Source organism: Gopherus flavomarginatus, chromosome 3, assembly GCF_025201925.1.
Source record: "Gopherus flavomarginatus isolate rGopFla2 chromosome 3, rGopFla2.mat.asm, whole genome shotgun sequence".
Taxonomy (NCBI): domain Eukaryota; kingdom Metazoa; phylum Chordata; order Testudines; family Testudinidae; genus Gopherus; species Gopherus flavomarginatus.
This window is the reverse complement of record NC_066619.1, coordinates 173,549,965-173,570,754: the sequence shown is the minus strand read 5'-3', so window position 1 is coordinate 173,570,754 and position 20,790 is coordinate 173,549,965. Positions and strand designations below refer to the sequence as shown.

The following is a 20,790-nucleotide window of genomic DNA, read 5'->3' as shown; positions in this document are numbered from 1 at the left end:
AACTACTATAATCTTACTAGTTAGATATAATGGTTTTAGAAGGCAGTAGCTACAAAAATGTTGAGATTAGGTAGAAATCACCTTCATATTTTGAATTCTCAAAATGTTTTCCAACTAGGTACATCACATATAGCTGCAAGTTCTTATATACATGTGTGCACAATGGACAAACAAACCAAAAAAGAAGCAATCAGCACACATTTAATTGAATATAGTATAACATATGGCTATATGAACAATGTGTAAAACACTATTAATTTCAATTCAATTTTGCATGCTAACATTTTTATAACTTTTCCTTCATTACTGCCATCGTGTCAGCAGTTCCTTGAACTATTTGTATTAAGGATACAACATAAATTACTTAAACTGAAAAAAGTATGTCTAAGAGTACTAATATCACGATACAAAATACTATTTAAATGTTGGTTTTTGATCATTTAATGAATAGCATATCAAATCAGAGGGATCCATGGAGCCAACAATTATTTGATATGCTTTCAAAACATTTTAACGGCTGTGTATAATTCTTAAAATGAGAAATTAAATACCACCACCTGGCATGTTCATAGAAGAAGAAATGCAGGGCTGGAAGAGACCTTTAGAAGTTACTAACTCTAGCTTCCTGTGCTGTGGCAGCATCAAGTAAACTTAGCTCATCCTTGACAGGTGTTCGTCTAACTTGTTCTTAAAAACCTCCAATGATGGGGATTCCACAACCTCCCTTAGAAGCCTATTCCAGAGCTCAACTACCCTTATAGTTAGAAAGTTTTTCCAAATATCTAATCTAAATCTCCCTTGTTGCAGATTAAGCCCATTGCTTTTCGTTCTACCTTTGGTGCACCTGGAAAACACTTGATTACCTCCTCTTTATATTTGAATACTGTTTTCTGGTGTCCCCTAATTTTTTTTTTCTCAAGACTAAACATGCCCAGATTTTTTAACCTTTCCTCATACAGGTTTTCTTAACCTTTTATCAATTTTGTTGCTCTCCTCTCTCCAATTTGTCCACATCTTTCCTAAAGTGTGGCACCCAGAATTGGGCACAGTACTCCAGCTGAGGCCTGACCAGTGCTAAGTATGGTAGGATAATTAGCTCCTGTGTCCTATTAACATACCTCAAAATAATGGTTTGCCTTTTATGCAACTGCATTACAATGTTGACTTGTATTCAATTTGTGATCTACTATAGCCCTCAGATCTTTTTCAGCAGTATTATTGCCCAGCCAGTTATTCACCATTTTGTAATTGTTCATTTCCTTTTTAAGTGAAGTACTCTGCACTTGTCTTCACTGAATCTCTTTGTTGATTTCAGACCAATTCTCCAATTTGTCAAGGTTGTTTTGAATTCTAATCCTATGCTCCAAAGTGCTTGCAACTCCTCCAAGCTTGGTGTCATCTGCAGATTTTATAAGCACCCTCTCCAGTCTATTATCCGAATCATTAATTAAAATACTGGAATTAACTGAAATATTGGAACCAGGACTGACCCCCTGAAGGATCCCACTAAATACACCTTCCCAGTTTGATAATGAAACATTGATAACTACTCGGAGCACAGTCTTTCAACCATTTTATAGTAATTTAATCTAAACCAAATTTTCCTGGTTAGTTTATGAGACAGTCAAGTGGGATTGAATCAAAAGTCTTACTAAAAATCACAATATATCACATCTACTGGTCCCTCCCTATCCACTACACCAAGAACACTATCAAAGGAGGTAATTAGGCTGGTTTCACACAATTTGTTCTTGACTAATCCATGCTGGCTATTCCTTACAACCCTATTATCCTCCAGGTGCTTACAAATTGGTCGTTAACAATTTGTTCCAATGTCTCTCCAGGTTTCAAAAGTTAGGCTGACCGGTCTGTAATTCCCAGTGTCCTCTTTGTTCCCCTTTTTAAAGATAGGTACTATGTTTGCCCTTCTCCAGTCTCCTCACCTCTTCTCCACAAGTTCTCAAAGATAATCGCTAATGGTTCTGAGATTATTTCATCTAGTTCCTTATATACCCTGGGATGACTTTCAAAAGGCCTTGCCGACTTGAATACATCTAACTTATCTAAATATTTTTTAACCTGTTCTTCTCCTCTTTTGGCTTGCAATCCTTCTCCTTTATGGGTAATATTGTGTTGAGTATGTAAGCAACATTAACCTTTGTAGTGAAGCCTGAAGTGAAATACACATTAAAACACCTCAACTTTATTGATGTCTACATTTATTAGCTTCCTTCTCTGTTAAGTAGAGGGCTTACACCTTCCTTCATCTTTCTCTTGCTCCTGATGTATTTAAAAGGGCCTCTTTTTATTGCCTTTTATGTCCCTTGCTAGGTGTAACTCACTTTGTGCCTTAGCCTTTCTGATTTTCTCTCTACATGCTTCTGCAATTCTTTCATGCAGATCCTTCGCAATTTGTTCATGTTTCCACTTCTTGTCAGATTCCGTTTTGATTGTCAGGTAATTAAAGAGTTCCTGAAGGAGCCATATTGGCCTCTTACTACTGTTCCTTTCTTTCCTTTGCATCAGGATATTTTGTAGTTGTGCCTTTATTATTGTCTCCTTGAGAAACTGCCAACTTTCCTGAACTCCTTATTCCCTAAGGTTTTCTTCCCATGGGGATATGATAAAGGTATATACAATCATGAGTGATGTGGAGAAAGTAAATAAGGAAAAGTTATTTACTTGTTCCCATAATACAAGAACTAGGGGCCACCAAATGAAATTACTGGGCAGCAGATTTTAAACAAATAAAAGGAAGTTCTTCTTCACACAGCGCACAGTCAACTTGTGGAACTCCTTGCCTGAGGAGGTTGTGAAGGCTAGGACTATAATAATGTTTAAAAGAGAACTGGATAAATTCGTGGAGCTTAAGTCCATAAATGGCTATTAGCCAGGATGGGTAAGGAATGGTGTCCCTAGCCTCTGTCTGTCAGGGGGTGGAGATGGATGGCAGGAGAGTGATCACTTGAACATTACCTGTTAGCTTCACTCCCTTTGGGGCACCTGGCATTGGCCACTGTCAGTAGACAGGATACTGGCCTAGATGGACCTTTGGTTGTACTGGGTCAGACCATTCTTATGTACTGCTCTCTCTCTTTTTTCTTAGAATTATGAAATCTATTATTTCATGATCATTTTCAACCAAATTGCCTTCTGCTTTCTGAGTCACAACCAATTTTTCCCTGTTGCTCACAATCAAGTCTAAATTAGCTGCTCCCCTGTTTACTTCCTCCACTTTCTTAAACAAAAAGTTGCCCCAATACACTCCAAGCACTTTTTGGAAATTTTGTGTTTTGCCAGATTATTTTTCCAAAATATGTTTTGGTATTTAAAATCCCCCATTACTTCAAGGTCCTGTGTTTTGGATATTTCTGTTGTTTGTTCTAGAAATGCCTCCTCCACCTTCTCTTCCTGATTTGGCTGTCTATAGTAGACCCATACCCTGACGTCTCCCCCATTTTTACCCCTTTTATCTTTACCCAGAGACTCAATTGGTCTGCCTCTCACCCTCTGGGCCTCAGAATAAGTGTATGTTGTTGATGTATAATGCAACACTGCCTCCCTTTTTATCCTGCCTGTCCTTCCTGAACAAGCTACACCCCCACCCATTCCAATATTTAATTTGCAATAAAATGAATGAATGGCTGCCATAAACCCACAAAAGCAATGAACAGTGTCCATTTGTAAACATATTTAGTCAGAGACTTGCTATATATTTTGTTTACATCACTTTACAATTTAATCAAGGCCATCTTAGATAAGCTTGTAATCGTAAGGAAACCTCAGAATTAGTGCTGTTCATTGAGTGAAAGAGATCTAGAACAGGACTCAGATGCTGACAGAAGGCTCCAGGTTACTTGGATAAGAGTCTCAAATTCTCTAATTCCATTTATTACTTATGCCTGATATAGTGTTATGTACAAGAAAACCCATCATGTTAGAGAACTGACCTTTTTTCTTGCAGACAGAACAGGTTAAGGCTGCTGTTCTGCTTTAGTTCCTTCTATTGTGCCTAGCACTACAGCAGAATATAAATTAATACCAAATGATGTTCCAAGGCCCTTGCAATCACTAGCACAGCACTGTGCAAAAAAGGTTGAGCAGTGATGAAATAAGCAAAAATTGATTCTTTCCATCTCACAAAAATTACAGCAGACCCAGAAACATAAGAAGCAAACTCTGTTGGGTAAGTGTTCCATTACCTCTATTCCTAGGTTCCACCTGGCCCTCTGTAGGCACCTTAACATTTGGTGGAATGGTATCATATCTCCTGGAACCTTTTCACTAACGATCTGCCCACAAGCAGTTCCTCCACAAATTTATTTCAACAAAGTTGACTAAGCCCATAATGGCTGCTGGGATTTTTACACTTCTCCATCCCAGGGAATCCAATGTCTGCAAGGATACTGTTGGGGCTGGTTACTAGCAAGCATATCAATGATTTGGTGACCTGCAGAACAAGATATGAAAGGTATACAGTGGGGAGAGAGAAACTGAATAGTCTTCTCATGAGGTTTTAGGGAGGAGAGAGTTTGGTCATTTCTTTGAGTGCAGGCTTCAGTTTCACAGACTGGAAAAGTGAAGCAGAAAAGTTAAGTGACTTAGGAGGGAGTTGGTGTTAGAATTTAGAATAGAATGCAGAAGACCTTGTTTTTCAGTCCTTTGTTTAGCCTAGAGTCACAGGCTCCCTCTCACACTGCTGTGCTGCTCCCACTTTAATATTATTGTTAATTTTTTGTGACAATAGACACTCTCTCTTTATCCATGACACACAAAAAATTGCAGTGAAATACAGATATATAAATTCCAACAAGGAATATTAACATCTTAACACTACAGCTGCCAGAGCCCAAACATATATTTAGAAGGAAAAAAGACATATCTCACAATGTGAGTTAAATGTGCTTTCTATACAGTACTTTCTGGAAACACTCAACCTAGTTTCTTAGAGAAACCTCAAAGCATGTGCTTTTCAGGTTATACACAGCACCTTTCCCAAGTACTTAATCTCATTTCGTTACAGCTGTTGAGGTTAAAATCATGTCAGTAATTTCTGTTCTATTTGTGTACTAATACACAGAACTGGTGACACTGTCAATTTCATCTTCCTGACAGGATTCACTGTAGCTGTATGTTACTTTCACAGTGAGATCATTCTGACACACTTCTCAATATAGAAATATAGTACTAAAATGTCATTCAGGAGAAAAACATATGACTTCATATATTTATGTAATAAACCAACAAACATTCAGAGTAATGAAGATTTAAATAATGAACACATTATGGACCTGCTCTATTGGCACAACTCCCATGATTACAATGGAATAAGAATAGATTGCAAACACTTTAAAAAAATCACTCCAGTAAGAAACAGAACCAGGATCAATGTGCCTAAAAATTTAATGAAACAGAAAATAGAGAGAGAGGAGTAAGGGGAAGGAAGGCTTTTCTGAAATGTTTTTGTTGTCAAAATCACCTACTTTTCAGCAAAATTAACTGAAATATAAGTAATAAGAAATTTTCTTGTCTCTACCCATGCCCAGGGCTACCGATAGGTTTGACAGCTTTCACTTTCCATGTTTTGTTTGCTGTGTATATTTTGTTCCTTAGCCCTAATAAATTGATGTCACGTATCCCAGGGGTTTTCAACCTTTTTCTTTCTGACCCCCACCCTTTTCTCCCAACATGCTATAAAAATTCCATGGCCCACCTGTGCCATAACAACTGGTTTTCAGTAGTTTAAAAGCCTGGGCCGGTATTAGGGGGCAGCAAGCAGAGCAATTGCCCAGGGCCCCATGCAATAGGAGGCCCTGTGAAGCTAAGTGGCAGAGCAACTGCCTTGGCCCCAGCGAGTCTAATGCTGGCCCTGCTCTCTGGTTTATTTTGGCAGACCCCCTGAAACCTGCTGATTGCCTACCAAGGGATCCCCGGTTGAGAACCACTGATAAATTCCATTAACACATTCTTCCTTTTGCTATAAAGAAAATGCAGAGCTAGTATCAAAACAGGAGAGATGTAACCTGCTCAACAAGAGCTGCTTTTAAAAAGGCTCTAGCTATATAATGAGTTTTTCCTTGTTTACTGTCTAGCAACCTACTTTAAAATGAATACACCTTTTAGCTAGAGCTGTCTTTTAGAAAAGAGTATACATGTGATTTTTTTCTGCCAGTAATAACTACACAGTAAAAGCAGCACAAATAAAAATAAAAGAATGGATGTTTCTTTAGTGTTTTTCCTTTGCTTTTTAATCCCATCATAGTGAAAACTATAAATAGAGCTGCATGAACATCATGTAGCTACAAGTGGAAAATGTGAATAATTAAAGGAGTTGCAGCTTCAGGTAAATTTACATCAATCTTGCAGGCTTTGACACTACAGAACATCCTTGGTGAGCAGGTGTGCACTAACAAATCGCTCTGCTCCTGTACCAAAGCCAGCTCCCCACCCCATTTCTGCCAGCAAATCATAAAAAAAAATTATTGGCAGATATGCATGGTTTCTGTTTCACAAATACCATTATTTATCAGTGATGAATCTTCATAAATTGCTTTATAAACATGCCCACCACTTGCATCTCAACAAAGCCATCAAACACAAAAAAGGTACTGGGAACATGTGGGACCAAGATGTTTTCAAAAATATCAATCTGGACTGTTTCTTCTTCTTGAAATGGAAAAATAAAGAATGCAGCATTTTTTGTTGTCTTATGGTCTTATGGCTGTTGACTTTCAATCTAATTTTTTATATGAAACTACCAAAGTATAGTATTATACCATGGCTACTGCATGTGTATGTATTTGACAGAGTCCAAAACTGTTTTTTTTCTTCATAGGTAATACAGTCATTCGGTAGAGCAGGATAGCGCCACTAACTCTGAGACAATTACCTGGCAAAACGTTTTGCACAAGAGGCAAGTTTCTTGAGTTTGGGAACATTATTTCAGAGACGCCTGTCGTGACTGCATAGTTAAGGTGTGACAAGAGCGCCATTATTAAAAGACTTGTTCTAATCTTCTCTTCCCTTTGCCCCTGAATCTAAGGGAGGAATTTTTTGAAGATTTTTTAAAAATGTAGTATAAAAAGTTTAAATAAGCCCTTTTAAAAAAAAGTAAAAATACTGTCATGATTCTTCAACCCCTACTTTAAAATTAAATACTCTATAAACTTCAAACTTCTCACATATGCAGATTTCTGCACAATATACAGGCATTTATTAATATAAAACAATCTTCACTGTTATTGATTAGAGCTACACTAGCTGCTTAGAGTGTTGCATTTTAATTACCTCACAATTAAAATCTTAATTGTTATTGGGGAAATTTTCAAAAGGCAGAAAAGGAAGCTGGGCACTCATCTGCCACAAACTCAATGGGAGCTGGGCATTGGATAGCTGCAGTGATGAACTGCCAAAATCTTAACAACCGGTTCTCTATAAAAAGTTCTGATTAAGTCTGGGGGAGAGGGGGGGAGAGACATACTCGTGGGGCCAGGGGCCCCTGCAGGGCATGGGGCAAATTGGAAAAGGGGATGGCTAACAGTGAGCTTGGGATGCTGCTTGTTGGTTACAAGACAAGGAATTCTGGGAGGAAATGGATGTTCCAATGAAATGTGTTTTGATGACAAAGATGTACTGTCCTAATCAAGAATATGGCTAGCACCTACCCTTACAATAAGGCCAAATATCTGTGTGGGGACTATTTCCAACATTGTAATGTTTTCTTGTCTTGAGGTAAACATTGTAATGTTATGGGTTCCATTAGTAAGATCAGTGTTCAGATAGTTTAGCTTAGAGTATAATTGCTGTCAGATGCAGGATTCAAATCTTTAACAAACTGTGATATTACACAATACAGGCTCTCTCAGTGCTGTGGCGTCTTTATGGCTTACTATAGGTACTATTTGAGTAATGTGATATAAACTGCTTGACAGCTGCAAGAACTGAAAGCTTACAGACAAGCAAAAGAGCAATATTCATTTTTAGAATAAAATACAGAAGGATGAAACCAGACTTATTAAACCCTTTACGGGGGAACACTCCCTTCACAGTCAATTTCAAATGACTGTTAGAAAAAAACACTTCATGCATTTACAAAGATGGATTACCAAATAAAAAACTCAAACCCTAAAATGTGATTTACTGGTGGTATGTTTCCAAAATTGAAGTATTTTTAATTAGCCTGTTTCTCTCTCTGCTCAGAAAGGTTAACTTAACTTTGAAGCCATATGATCTAAATTGCATAAAATGATTAGATAACTTTGGATGAATATTCTGTCCCCTAAATTCAGTTATAAAGAGATCTCCCAAAAAAATACCAAGCACCGTCCATCACAGGAAGCAATACACAGCCAATACATCAAGAAAGTCATTGTCTTTGTAAAAAGTTTTCAGATAATTTTCAAGTATCATATATTGACGCGCTGTACCTCAAAGTATCACCCTGTAACGCCCACATCCATCATTTATACATAGGTATGATATTTCATACGAAACAAGCCATGTAAGACATCATATGAAAGGTCATGATCTGCTGAAATTAATATCCACTGGTCAGACTTCTGACCAGGGCAAGATGGTACAGTTCTGGGGTGCAAGGTTGGGAGCTTGGGAGATTTAGTTGGAGATTGGTCCTGCTTTGAGCAGGGGGTTGGACTAGATCTCCTGAGGTCCCTTCTAACCCTGATATTCCATGATTCTATGATTTGCTGGTGCCTTTTACTGCATGATTCATGAGTGGTTCAGGGAGCATTCAGGCAATTTAGCAGGGTGTGGGGCTCCACATGCTGTTGTACTGAGTGATAACAGCACCTGGAGAGGTTTGATGCTTGTCACTAGCAAAGCATGGTGAGAGACAGGTTGGAGAGTTAAGAGGGCACAGTGGAACCCCAGCTCCAGGTTGCAACCCAGGGATCCTGTCTCACACAGAGGACGGCATTACATATGCCCCTCCTTTTACTGGCATTGTTAACTTTCCCAAACAGCTATGGAAACTGCATTATTACTCACTGGCCTGGGGAAGGTGGCTTCTGCGGGGGTTAGACTAGATGGCCGTTGAGGTCCCTTCTAACCCTATGATTCTATAATTTAGATATAGAATACAACTTCAACTTCATTCATGTCTGCCCATATTTAATTTTGCCTCAAGCTGCCACGAACGCCCATGAGCCTAGTCATAGTTCACTGACTGCCAATATGGGTATGTTAATAAATCTTAATAATGACATAGCCTTGCTAAATGAAGTGTATCACATTATACCAAGCTACTTGTTAACAAAGTTTTATTATTAATTTTTCTGATGTTACTGGAGGAACCAAATTGCAGTAGCATGGTAACATGTCAGGGAACCTCTGAGAAGCATTTTAAAAGGAGGAATAGGTGATAACAAACGCAGGTTGAATTAGTTGGGGGTTTTTGTACCATAGAAAATATTGTAGGTAATAACACAGTATAGCTTAGAGTTCTGAACTGAATTCAAAACACAACCCAAATTGGCTTCTGAAAAAAAAAACCAAGATAATCATAAAGACAGACAATATCAGCATTATTTGGAAATAAAATACACCATTAGTGTAGCTAAAAACTTAAATAATCAGTATCTTCTCTTAACATGTAATGATTATAGTTATATGTCTGACTTTCCTACATAATTCTTATTTTTGGTTTTAAGAACTAGCCTCATTATGCTCTTAGTCACCTGTATGCCCCAAGCAGGGTATTCATTATTTTGATTGAAATAACCTTTATGCCATGGCTGAAATTTTTCTGAGACTTATTCATAAAACAACTTTCACCTAAAACTGGGTCACTCTGAGGAGAAAAAAATTACACTGTTTAACACATCTGAAATAATTTGAATCTAAAATCAGTTGTTACTCGGCAGCCTAAGATTCCTGAATGGCTTATCACGCTGCCAATGAAAATGACTTGCTTTCCAGTCTAAGTCTATTTTATTGCTCCTCAAAGTTGTAAGATTGTAGTGTTTTAACATTTTCTTGTTTATAATTTAAATAAAAGCTCACCGAGTTCTCAAAATCTGTATATTAATAACAAAGGGTCACATATTCTATCCAATGCACTCTTACAGGCACCTTTGAAGCACCAAGGGTTTTCAGCAACAGTTATTATTAATAGAGCTCTTCACATATTATGGTTCTAAATATGTATTTTCAATCTTCAAAAACAGGTTCAGATGTTTCATATAGTCTCTCTCTTTTTTTTTTCCAGTATATTTTATTATAAAATTAGTAAAGTTTTAAAAGTGCTTTGAACATAACATATTTATGGTTTCTGGAAATCTTGCACCACACAAAATAAATCACAATAATCCTAAATAATGTTAGGGTCATAAACCATAAAATTAGACAATATTACAGTATATAGTACTTTAAATCTTCACAAATCCTGACAATACTCCATAATTTGAAAATGGTTATCATAAAAAGAGTCATAAGCATATTTCAAGTCTACAGTACTATGAAAACTAATAACTTCTTATTCATACACAATGCTATTAGAATTACAGTACACCTATAAGAACATAAAAACAACTTATTTGGTTTAAGATTAATTGAAATATATACTTAAGATACACTCAGGGAAATAAATCAGGAGAAATGACCTGGGCAAGAAAGTAATTAAAATATTTTTGAATTGAGCTCTAGCCAAAGCATTTAGCCAAACAGCTACAGAATGGGAGAAGGAGATCCTTTGAACTGGCCCACACCTTCCCGAACTTCAAAGGATATTCTTAAAACTTTAAGAAAGGCATTTGAATTGACCAAGAATGCAGAAGGAAATTAAAATACAATATGGAACAGGATATCAAATTAAATTAAGGTTTACATAAAATCTGATTTTGTTCTTCTTTAAAAAAAAAAATTTTTATTTAACCTGCAGTTCGCTGTTTTGAGAAGTTTAGTATCTTAAAGCCCTGATCCTGTAAATACTTATGAATTTACTTAACCTTATTACTGTGAGTAGTCCCGCTGATTTCATTTACTCACAGTAGTGAAGTTTTAAGCATGTGTGTGTTTATAGGACTGGGGTATTCATGACAAAATTAATAGTTAATTAATAGTTAATAATAAAGTTTTTGCTCAGAAGTAAGGTTGAAGCCTCATGCTGGACTGTTATATTTTCAGGAGACACAAGTTGTTTGTACTGAGCTAAGTCACAGTATCCATTGAATAAGAGGGCAGAGCTGCTGACCAGTGGCTAAAGGAATCTGGAGTAGCCTGCACTTCTATGTAAACAGTCTCTTATAAGTTTTGAATTTCAAGTGCAGACTGCTTTAAACAGTGCTTCTTTATTGGCTTTTAAATTACTTTTTGTATTTCTGCTCTAGTGACTGCTTCTGTAGCAAGAAATGTACTCCTGAAGGAGGGGAGGATAGAGCTAACATCATATAATGAAATAACCACAGTAATACCATATGGAGCAAAGCTGAATGCGTAATTCATTAAGAATAAATTTGACTAATTGTACCACTTCCTGTTTGTGATATGTCAACCAGTGATTTAAATTTTTCAATTCATTAATTATTTTAAATTATTCTAAACTTGACTGAGTTCTCCATGCTTTACTGGAACCCTGATAATAGACCTTATCCAAGCACCACTGAAGACAATGGAGACTTTCTTGACTTCAGTGGGCTGTGGTCCAGGCCCCAAATACTCTATCATAGGTTCACAAAATCCTAATTTTCCAAACCTATAAAAGATTTGACATAAACATACATACATTCAACAGAATGCTTAAAAATAGGACACCAGAAAAGAAAAAAAACTGACATTTATATACCTGGTAAATCTGAAAAGAGCAAAATGCATTCATTGAATCCATTAGCCAGAAGCCGGTCCCGCAGTTGCTGCAGAATAGCCACTCCAATACAGAATGGGAAGGAAGAATTGCCAAGCAGTAATGTATCCCACAGATGAAAAATCTTGTGCAGTGGAAAGACGTCTGCAAGATGGCACAAGCAACAAAATATTGATTATAACAAACAATGTTCAGGTTTAAAAATATACATGGCTAACCTTCTATATGTTTTAATGTTGCCTCAAGGTTACTGCTTTTTAATTTGGGAACAAACAAGACTAAACTTGTTTAGCTATAGATTTGTTTTCATATGTAGATTTATTACTCCCTATGGCAATCAACACTTCATTTCAATATTAAATATCTACTTCTGTGGATTATTTTCTTTTCTGGTCCTAAGTACACACTGTAGTGATATTTTTCTCTCTTTTGGAACCATCTGTAATTATGCATGAGTACACTACTGGAGGTGGGGAGAAAGGAGAGTGAAAAACAAATGTATGCAATACTTCTTAGCTGACTGAGCTTTCAGAAGCAATTTTTCTCCTTTGAAGACATTCTGAACCCTTTCTTTCAGGAAAAAAGGACTAATGACAATCTGTGCATAAAATACTCTGGATACCTTTATCCTATCCAATATGCTTAAATAATTTTATTATTAACTATTTGTGATTAGACGAAAAATGGGTAGAATTGCTATGCTCACAAAAGGTTTAACTGAATGGACCAAAAGTAGTCAATAGACAACACGGCTTTATTTCACTGGCAATCTTTAACTCTTTGATATTTCATCAGTATATAAAACTCACATTCTTTTCCTAATAGGAAAACTGATCAATTATTTTTTTAAATAACTCCAATACCATCTGATATGAAATTGGAAAACATATCTGAGAGGGGGGGAGGAGGAAGTATATTGGATTATTCCTACTTTACAATTGAAAGAATGCATTATCTCCATACAGAATCATCTCCATCATTTAACCTTACCCAGGTACAATACTCCTTTTGTCCAATGAACAACATAAAATCATGGTAGAATAGTAACAGATCTGTGTAATAGTAAAGTACTGGTTTATACAATTAAGGTGTATTTGCATATGCTGGCCTTTAACACAACAAAGTCGCTATCATTTTCTCACTTCAAAAAACTGGCTCTTATTTTTTTTTAAATGTGTCAAATTATATATGAAAGGACTTCCTCTTTCTGTACTGATCCCTAGTTTCAGGAATAAGAAAAAGTTCTCATGGAATCTATTTAGAGCAGTGGTGAGCAAACTACGGCCCATTTTAATCCGGCCCTTGAGCTCCGGGCTGGGGAGCGGAGTCTGGGGCTTACTCCCCTCGGGTGCTCCAGTCGGATAGCGGGTATGGGGCTTCCCCACTCTGCGTGGTTCCCAGAAGCAGCGATATGTCCCTCCTCCTGCTCCTATGCATAGGAGCAGCCAGGGGGCTCCGCACACTGCCCTCACCCCAAGCACTGCCTCCACAGCTCCCATTGGCCACGCAGGCAGCACGCAGAGCCGCCTAGCCACGCCTCCGCATAGGAACCAGAAGGGAGACATGCTGCTGCTTCTGGGAGCTGCTTGAGGTAAGCACTGCCCGGAGCCTGCATCCTGACCCCTTCCCATGCCCCAAACTCCTGCCTCAGCCCTGATCCTCCTTCTGCATTCCAAACCTCTCGGTCCCAGCCTGGAGAACCCTCCTACACCCCAAACCCCTCATCTCCAGCCCCGCCCCACAGCCCATACCCCCAGCCGGAGCCCACACCACCCCCCTGCACCCTAACCCTCAATTTTGTGAGCATTAATGGCCCACCATACAATTTCCATACCCAGATGTGGCCTCAGGCCGAAAAGTTTGCCCACTCCTGATATGACACAACAGAGATCTATAAAATCAGGAATAGTATGGAGAAAGTGAATAGGGAAGTGTTACCTCTTCACATAACGCAAAACCTGATTAAATTAGTAGGCAGCAGCTTTAAAAACAAACATAAGGCAGTACTTCTTGACATACTGCAGTGGAATTCAATGCCACGGATACTGGGAAGTATAACTTGGTTCAAAAATAATTAAATAAGTTCATGGAGGATAGGTCTGTCAAATTACAACTAGGGGAAGCCTGAACATGTAACTGAGATCTCTGAAATGGGAGTTGTTTTTTCCCCTAAAGATGGAAGAGGCCGGTTTTCTCATACATGCATGGAACTGACAAGACTGGTTTTCAGTGTACAAAACCAAAGCCCCTATGGACTCCAGTTAACCTGGGGTGAAGTTGAACTAGCCATCTAGGAGTGAAGGCTCTATAGTCTTCCCTTTTAAACTGAAATGGATATTGTATGGAGAAATGGGAGAAGTTAAACATACAGTGTTTATATTTAACTGAAGGAAAAAAATATATACTCACGTGTAAACATTGTGAGAAACCAAGGAATAGCATACAGCTACGAGAGGAAGAGAAGGGATAAAAACACATTTTGTTATGAGCTGAAGGCCTTGTCAAGGTTGATTTTCTATTACATTTAAAGATATACAGCATATCAAGTTTCAGTGATAAGACCATTTTCACATAAATGTAACTTACAGATAACTTCACATTTGGGGCTGAATTTTCCTTTGCTTAAAGAGGTTTTTGTTTTTTTACAAAAGGCTGAGCAGAATCATTTCATCCACTTTTAAGTTTCATTGAAAATTAAAAAACCAAACCCTTGTTTAATTAAATGGTCAGAATTCCCATCCCACTTACACATACAGATAACTCAAAAATGACTGATCTTGCACATCTGAAAATTGGCATTCAACGAATCTTCATTGAAGAGTACATAGCCAACTATGAAAAACAAAATACTTTAGATAATGAAGTTATGAACAACAGGAAATTGTTCCATGCAGCAGAACGTTTAGCAAGATGTGGGTATTCACACTTATTGAGAAGAGCCCGGGGCATATCTGCTTTGCTTTTTTTTTTCCCTCCTCCTTCCTGTATGGACATCTATTAAATGTGATCCTAATGTACCAACTATTCATTTTTCAATGAACAGCAATAGGTACAATTCAGCCTTAAGGACTTAAAGCACTTATCAGTGTATTGTATGCTATTAGCAGTTTAGGTACTTATTCCTAAAGTTTATATCATGTGAAGGATTTGAGGTGGCGCAGGCACTTATTCTGCTATGAGGCAGCTTAAGCATTTATGCCGCCTTAAGGGCTTTCTGGGCTGTAAAAACTTTATGCTACTGTAAGGCTTTCAAACAGTTTACATTATGCATGTATGCACTGTAAATATGAAAGGCAGTTAAAAAGGTATGCCCTCTTCAGTAACTGGGAAAGTTTAGGTGCTTATGCCATTCAAGCATTTCTTAATTGTAAAGAAAATACTTACAAAATTAAAGGTAAAAATCTATGTGGATACTAAGTTGAAGTTGCTCAGAAAGTCACTGCAAGTCAGGAATGCGAAAGTTAAAATTCCAATATCAAATTTAACTCAATTGAACTGTACATATACAGTATTTTTCCATTTCTGGAGAGGTTCTTTTTAGTTAAATGTATAGCTTAGTATTTACGTCATGAAATGCAGAAGGTAGTGCTGCTAATGAACCTTCATTTTGCATTTCCTTATGTCTAGTGACTAAATGAACACACTTAATATTGTAGTAGTGTTTTTTTGTATTTAATACACTCAACTGGGTCAGTTAACTGGTGTCGTTGAACTGATGAATGTATGTACATTGCAGTACTCTTTGGATAGAGCTCTCCGAAATTTATTGTAATAGCTACTCTAGGTGCACCTTTCTTCTAATCAGCTATTCATAACAGTGGCAGAAAAGCTGAGATGACTAAACTTGCCAGTTTTTACAGGATTCGCACAGGTCTTTATGAATGGACCTTACTATATGGAAAGGTTCAGTTTCTGATGGTAAAAATTCGTTTACCATTGTTGATGTGATACACCAGCACAATCTACTTCCACACATGTATTTTTGTAAAGCATTCCATCAACAACTTCATGTTCCCCACTACCATCTGAAAAGCCTGCAACAGTGCTTGTGCCGTGCCACCACATTTGTAATAATTTGTTCACATGCAAGAATGTGCAGTATATCCACTAGAAAAGAAGCCTTCAGCTATGCTGAAGGCTCTCTCTTTAGGTATATCTACATGGAGATTAAAGCTCCGTGGCATGGACATGGCTGACCTTTGTCAGCTGACTCAGACTTGCGGGGCTTGGACTGTGGACTAAAAACAGTTGTGTAGACATTTATGCTTGGGCTGCAGCCTAAACTCTGGGACTCTCCACCCTCACGGAGTCCCGGAGCTTGGGCTCCAGCCTGATTCCGAATATCCACATAGCAATTATTCACTCCCGCAGCCCAAGCCATATGAGTCCAAGTCAACTAGCCCAGGCCAGCTGCAGATTTTTATCCCCAAGTAGACATACTTTTTGCTTTTGAGATAAAAAAAATGATCACAGCAAAATACCTGAGTCCCTCTTGTTCATAAATTATTTCATTAAGAACTGGAAGTAGATCAGTTCAGTCTCATGATTTGATTTTAAAAAAATGGTATTAGCCAAGCAGACTTGCATACATTCAAAATTACACACACAGAAATGTAAATACACACATCTACAGCTTAAGCTGTGTACACATTTTTTCAACATGCACAAGAAAATGAAATATACAAAACTATTGGGCATAACAGAAAACGCTAACATGCTGTAAATATGACAAAGAGTCAAAAACCTTATCCCTAAAACACAGACCTGGCTACAAACGTCATTCACCAATCCTGACAATTACCTAATATGTAAAAAAAAGTTAGACCAATCTTAAAGTAGCAGGTAGTTATTAGGGAAATTACAATAGGAGTTGAAGGGGAAATTATCCTTGTTATTTTCTAAAATATAATGCTACAACAAGAAGGGGTAGGGGTAAGTATAAAAATATTATGATCATTTATCTCCAGTGTTTTTATTGCAAACAAGAGAGAGGTACTGCACTGTTCAGCGTCCCTCCTTCATGTCTTCTTATTCCACTGTAGCAAGTCAAAAGTGGAAATGAAGATCCAAAAGAAGAACAACATGTATCTGGTTTAAAGTACTTGCCTCACAAACAGGAATTAAAAACAAATATGCTGCCATATTTACATAGTCAAACCAATATAGTCCACATAAAGATATTCTTAGTAAATACTGCCCCCTAGCAACAGCAGGGAAGAATAACTGCATGCTAGCACTGGCTAAAACTTTCACCGCAGTGATTTTCAACCTTTTTCCACTGGAGCTCAAACTGCAACGGATGTGGGTCTCCCTGCGTCTTCCCTTCAAATGAGTACTGCTCAGAACTTTTTAAAAAAATTATGCAGTACTCAATAAGAGCAATATTTGAACTTCATAGACACTAAGTCACATGAAAAAAAGATCAGCTGAACAACTTCCACATCAAAAGAGAATTAGTAAAAACAATGAAACAAAATATATACTTTCAATACAATGTAAAAGTAGATTTCTTTGAGAAACAGCCTGAGATCATGAGTTGCAGTCCCATAATTATCAATGTTTAATAGATAAGGTTGAGTTTAGTTGTACACATAAAAGCAGTAATACAACCACTTTTCAAAAAAAAAATCTATGAAGAATACAGCCTATCGTCCCCAAAATTAATGCAATTATCATTTGAATGCACAGTGAGTTTTCTGAGAATTTACAAAAAGTAGATTTACATGTTAGGTATCCATTTTGAGAAGGAAATTCCCAGAAAAAGCTTTGTTAAGGTAGAGTTAAGGTTGTGAGTATCTATCATAATTTAGAAGTAAAATATATTCACAGGATCATCATCCACAAAACAACTCAAGTCTGAAGACAATTTTTGTTCCGTATTTTTATTAATTGGCAAGGCAAGTCTTAAAAGAGAAAACTTAATTACTCTAACTGCCAACATGTGATATACATTTCTTTAAGTAAGTGCCAAATTCACAAACTGAACATATATACTACACATATTTAGTGTGACTTTCAAACACTCATAACTTTGGTAAATTTAAACATTTTTCCTCACAAATCAAATATTTACAGGAACTTATGAATTGACATACTAGATCAGACCCAAGATCCATTGACTCTCTGTACCCTGTCTCTTATAAAGGCTATTCCAGATGCTTCAGAAAGGACAGGAATCCTAAAGGGGACAAATGTGAGATAGTCTGCCTCCCACATTAGGTCTCCTCCTAAATGGTATAATTAGAGACTGGCTTAAATCCTGAAGCATTATGTTTAATGTCCCTTCCAAAGTTTTTATAATTGTGACAACCCTGCATATTCCTGATAGCCATATAAATGTTGAGTACTTTTCTGAATCTTAGTAAGTTTTGTCCTCACTGACTTCTTGTGACAAAGTGGAGCCAAGCACAGAGAATTAAAATTACTTGCCCCGGGTTTCCCAGCAATATTGTGGCAGAACGGCAGGACTAAAACTTTAATTTCATGCCTCCTATTTCAGTGCCCTACCCAGATACTGGTAATGAAACACTTATGCACATACTTCATTTTAATTTCTGAGGCACTGTGTAAGTGCTTAAATGAACTATTCATATGATTAAAGTTAAGCACATGCACAAGTGTTTGAAGGACAGAGTACCCATAAGCAGACAAGATAAATGTAAAGGATTAAACCTAATTCCATCCATCCCTATCTCTCATCCCAAATATGTAAATTAAAAAACAACTGCTTTCCTATTAAATGAAAATTAAAAACCAGCCATCAAACACTCATGACTGAAAAAGTGTGGAGAAAGTGAATAGGGAAGTGTTACCTCTTCACGTAACACAAAACTAGGGATATATTTCAGTAAGGACAGTTTAATTCAGGCTTCCAAGGGTAGTTATAAACAAACTGGAAAATAAAATGAACGAAAAATACGTTGGCAACAGTGTTCTTTTAATCTAATTAAATAAAGCCTTATTACAGACACCTCCTGCATATCAGTGAATCCAATTTCACGTCTGTCTATGACAGCAGCATTACCAAGATGATATTAAGTAACTACAGCCAGACCTTGTCATCTCTGTTAATGGCCAGCTGACAACTGTGTCTAGCTTCCATTATTTGCAGCTAAAAGCTATTCAGAATAATTTATGGATACAGTTTTCCTTCTAGTAATGTGGCTCATTTCCTTGTTTCTCTTCCCTTAAAAATGGATGGATTTTGATGTTAGAATTATAAGCAAAATACAGAACAGATGTTATAAAACATTATAAAAATTCATACTACAAAACAGTGAAAAATAAAAAAAAACCTGTGAAATTCACCTTACGGATATCTCTATTTACGTGTAAATCACATAGCCACTGCAATATATTTAATCCAGGCACCACATCAGCTAACAATATTCACAACTATTCAAGCTTCAGCAGCGTTCAATATTCTGAGAGCTACATGACCCAAAGTAAATGGAAGGGTGCCAGGAAACAATCCTTCCTGCAGCAGGAGCCTGCTTTTCAATGATGAAAGATTAATCAGGGTTTACTTTGATAGGATTAGTACTCAAGCACGAAACTCTGGTTCGGATCTCATTACTGAAGTGCATATCCTTCACCTTGATGGATCTGGGCTGTCCTGTTACAGGTGCAAAAACACCCCTCTCTCTTACTAATCTAAAAGGCAGAACAGGGAAAAAAATATTTTGATGTGACAGGTGATTTAGGAAGAATTGACTCCTCTTAGGAAGCGCAGTTAAGCTTTAGAAAAGTCAGGGATTGCCAATACATTTATTTGTATGATGCAAATACTTTCTTTTAACAAATGTATAGTTGTACATCATAATTGGTATATATTTTGGATTCTCTATTCTACGCCCTTCATTTGTCAATTTTCTTAGGCTTCTGGTCTCTGGGACAGGGCCTGAGTCTGCCTATGCATCTGTATAGCGACCAGCACAGTGGAGTCTTGATAGCGATTGGGATTCCTGGCTACTACCATAATACAAATAAATAAAAATATATACAAATAAATGTTGTTTAATTATTCATATCTCATCTAAAATTTGTCTGAGGGCCCGCAAGAGGCCCATGATTTGAGTCATTGTCTGAGGAGCTCTGCGGATGGGTTTCTGTACTGGATCCATGTAGGATGGTATGAATGGCAATGATAGGGATAGGCAAAAGAATGGGTCAGGGAACATACATATGTACATATTCTGTTTCTGTAGTGGATCCATGTAGGATGGTATGGATGGCAATGATAGGGATAGGCAAAAGAATGGGTCAGGGAACATACATATGTACATATTCTATGTTGCTATTCTAATTCACATGCTGAATTAATGGCCATAGTGTGTTTGCATGGCTATGCTACAGCCCTTCGCCCAGCCCCATGTTGGGAGCTTGCATTTTGTTTTTTCAAAGTCCTGTGCATTTCATCTACATAAAACCCTCATTTCTTCCCTCCTTAACACTAGCTTGAAGTGATGCATATGTAAGGTCTTTTCTACACCGGAGTAAGTTTTATCCATCTATGTGTAACCCACTACATTGGCCACTCTCTTCAGCTGACTGGGCATATTATGTTAGTCGCTATATCCTGTCTCAAGTTGGATCATTTATAAACAATCCTGTTTATCTCTCTGAAACACAGTTACCAAAAAGAAAAAAAAAACCTGTACAATAGACTTAATTTACGCTTTCCTGGTAAAACTTGATAATTACAGGCATAAGTATACTTTAAATATGAAACTCTTGATCACTTCATGAGTATACACTGTGACACACCCAGACCAGTGGGGTGCAGGAGTCTAGTAGAGGGCAAATATACTGGTCACTGGATGAGTAGTTTTCTGTTCCCTGAGTGACCAGAGCAGGGGCTGCACTAGAGTAATCAGGAACCTGCTAGAACCAATTAAGGCAGACAGGCTGATTAGAACACCTGCAGCCAATCAAGGCAGGCTAATCAGAGCACCTGGGTTTAAAAAGGAGCT

At 37.4% G+C, this 20,790-nt stretch overlaps 2 protein-coding genes across 3 annotated transcripts in view; one reads left to right on the top strand and one right to left on the bottom strand.

Annotated features, from left to right (window-relative positions):
• NPNT (nephronectin) overlaps window positions 1-20,790 on the top strand; it is a 665,225-nt gene that overhangs the window by 195,133 nt on the left and 449,302 nt on the right. The window lies entirely within an intron of this gene.
• The window catches only part of TBCK (TBC1 domain containing kinase), a 180,532-nt gene that overhangs the window by 68,224 nt on the left and 91,518 nt on the right, over window positions 1-20,790 (bottom strand). For both annotated transcript variants that reach the window (XM_050944493.1, XM_050944494.1), the window contains 2 exons: window positions 14,228-14,264; window positions 11,801-11,962 (listed from right to left, as the gene is read on the bottom strand). In XM_050944493.1, coding sequence (XP_050800450.1) covers window positions 11,801-11,962; window positions 14,228-14,264 — 199 coding nt within the window. The remainder of the gene's footprint in view (window positions 1-11,800; window positions 11,963-14,227; window positions 14,265-20,790) is intronic.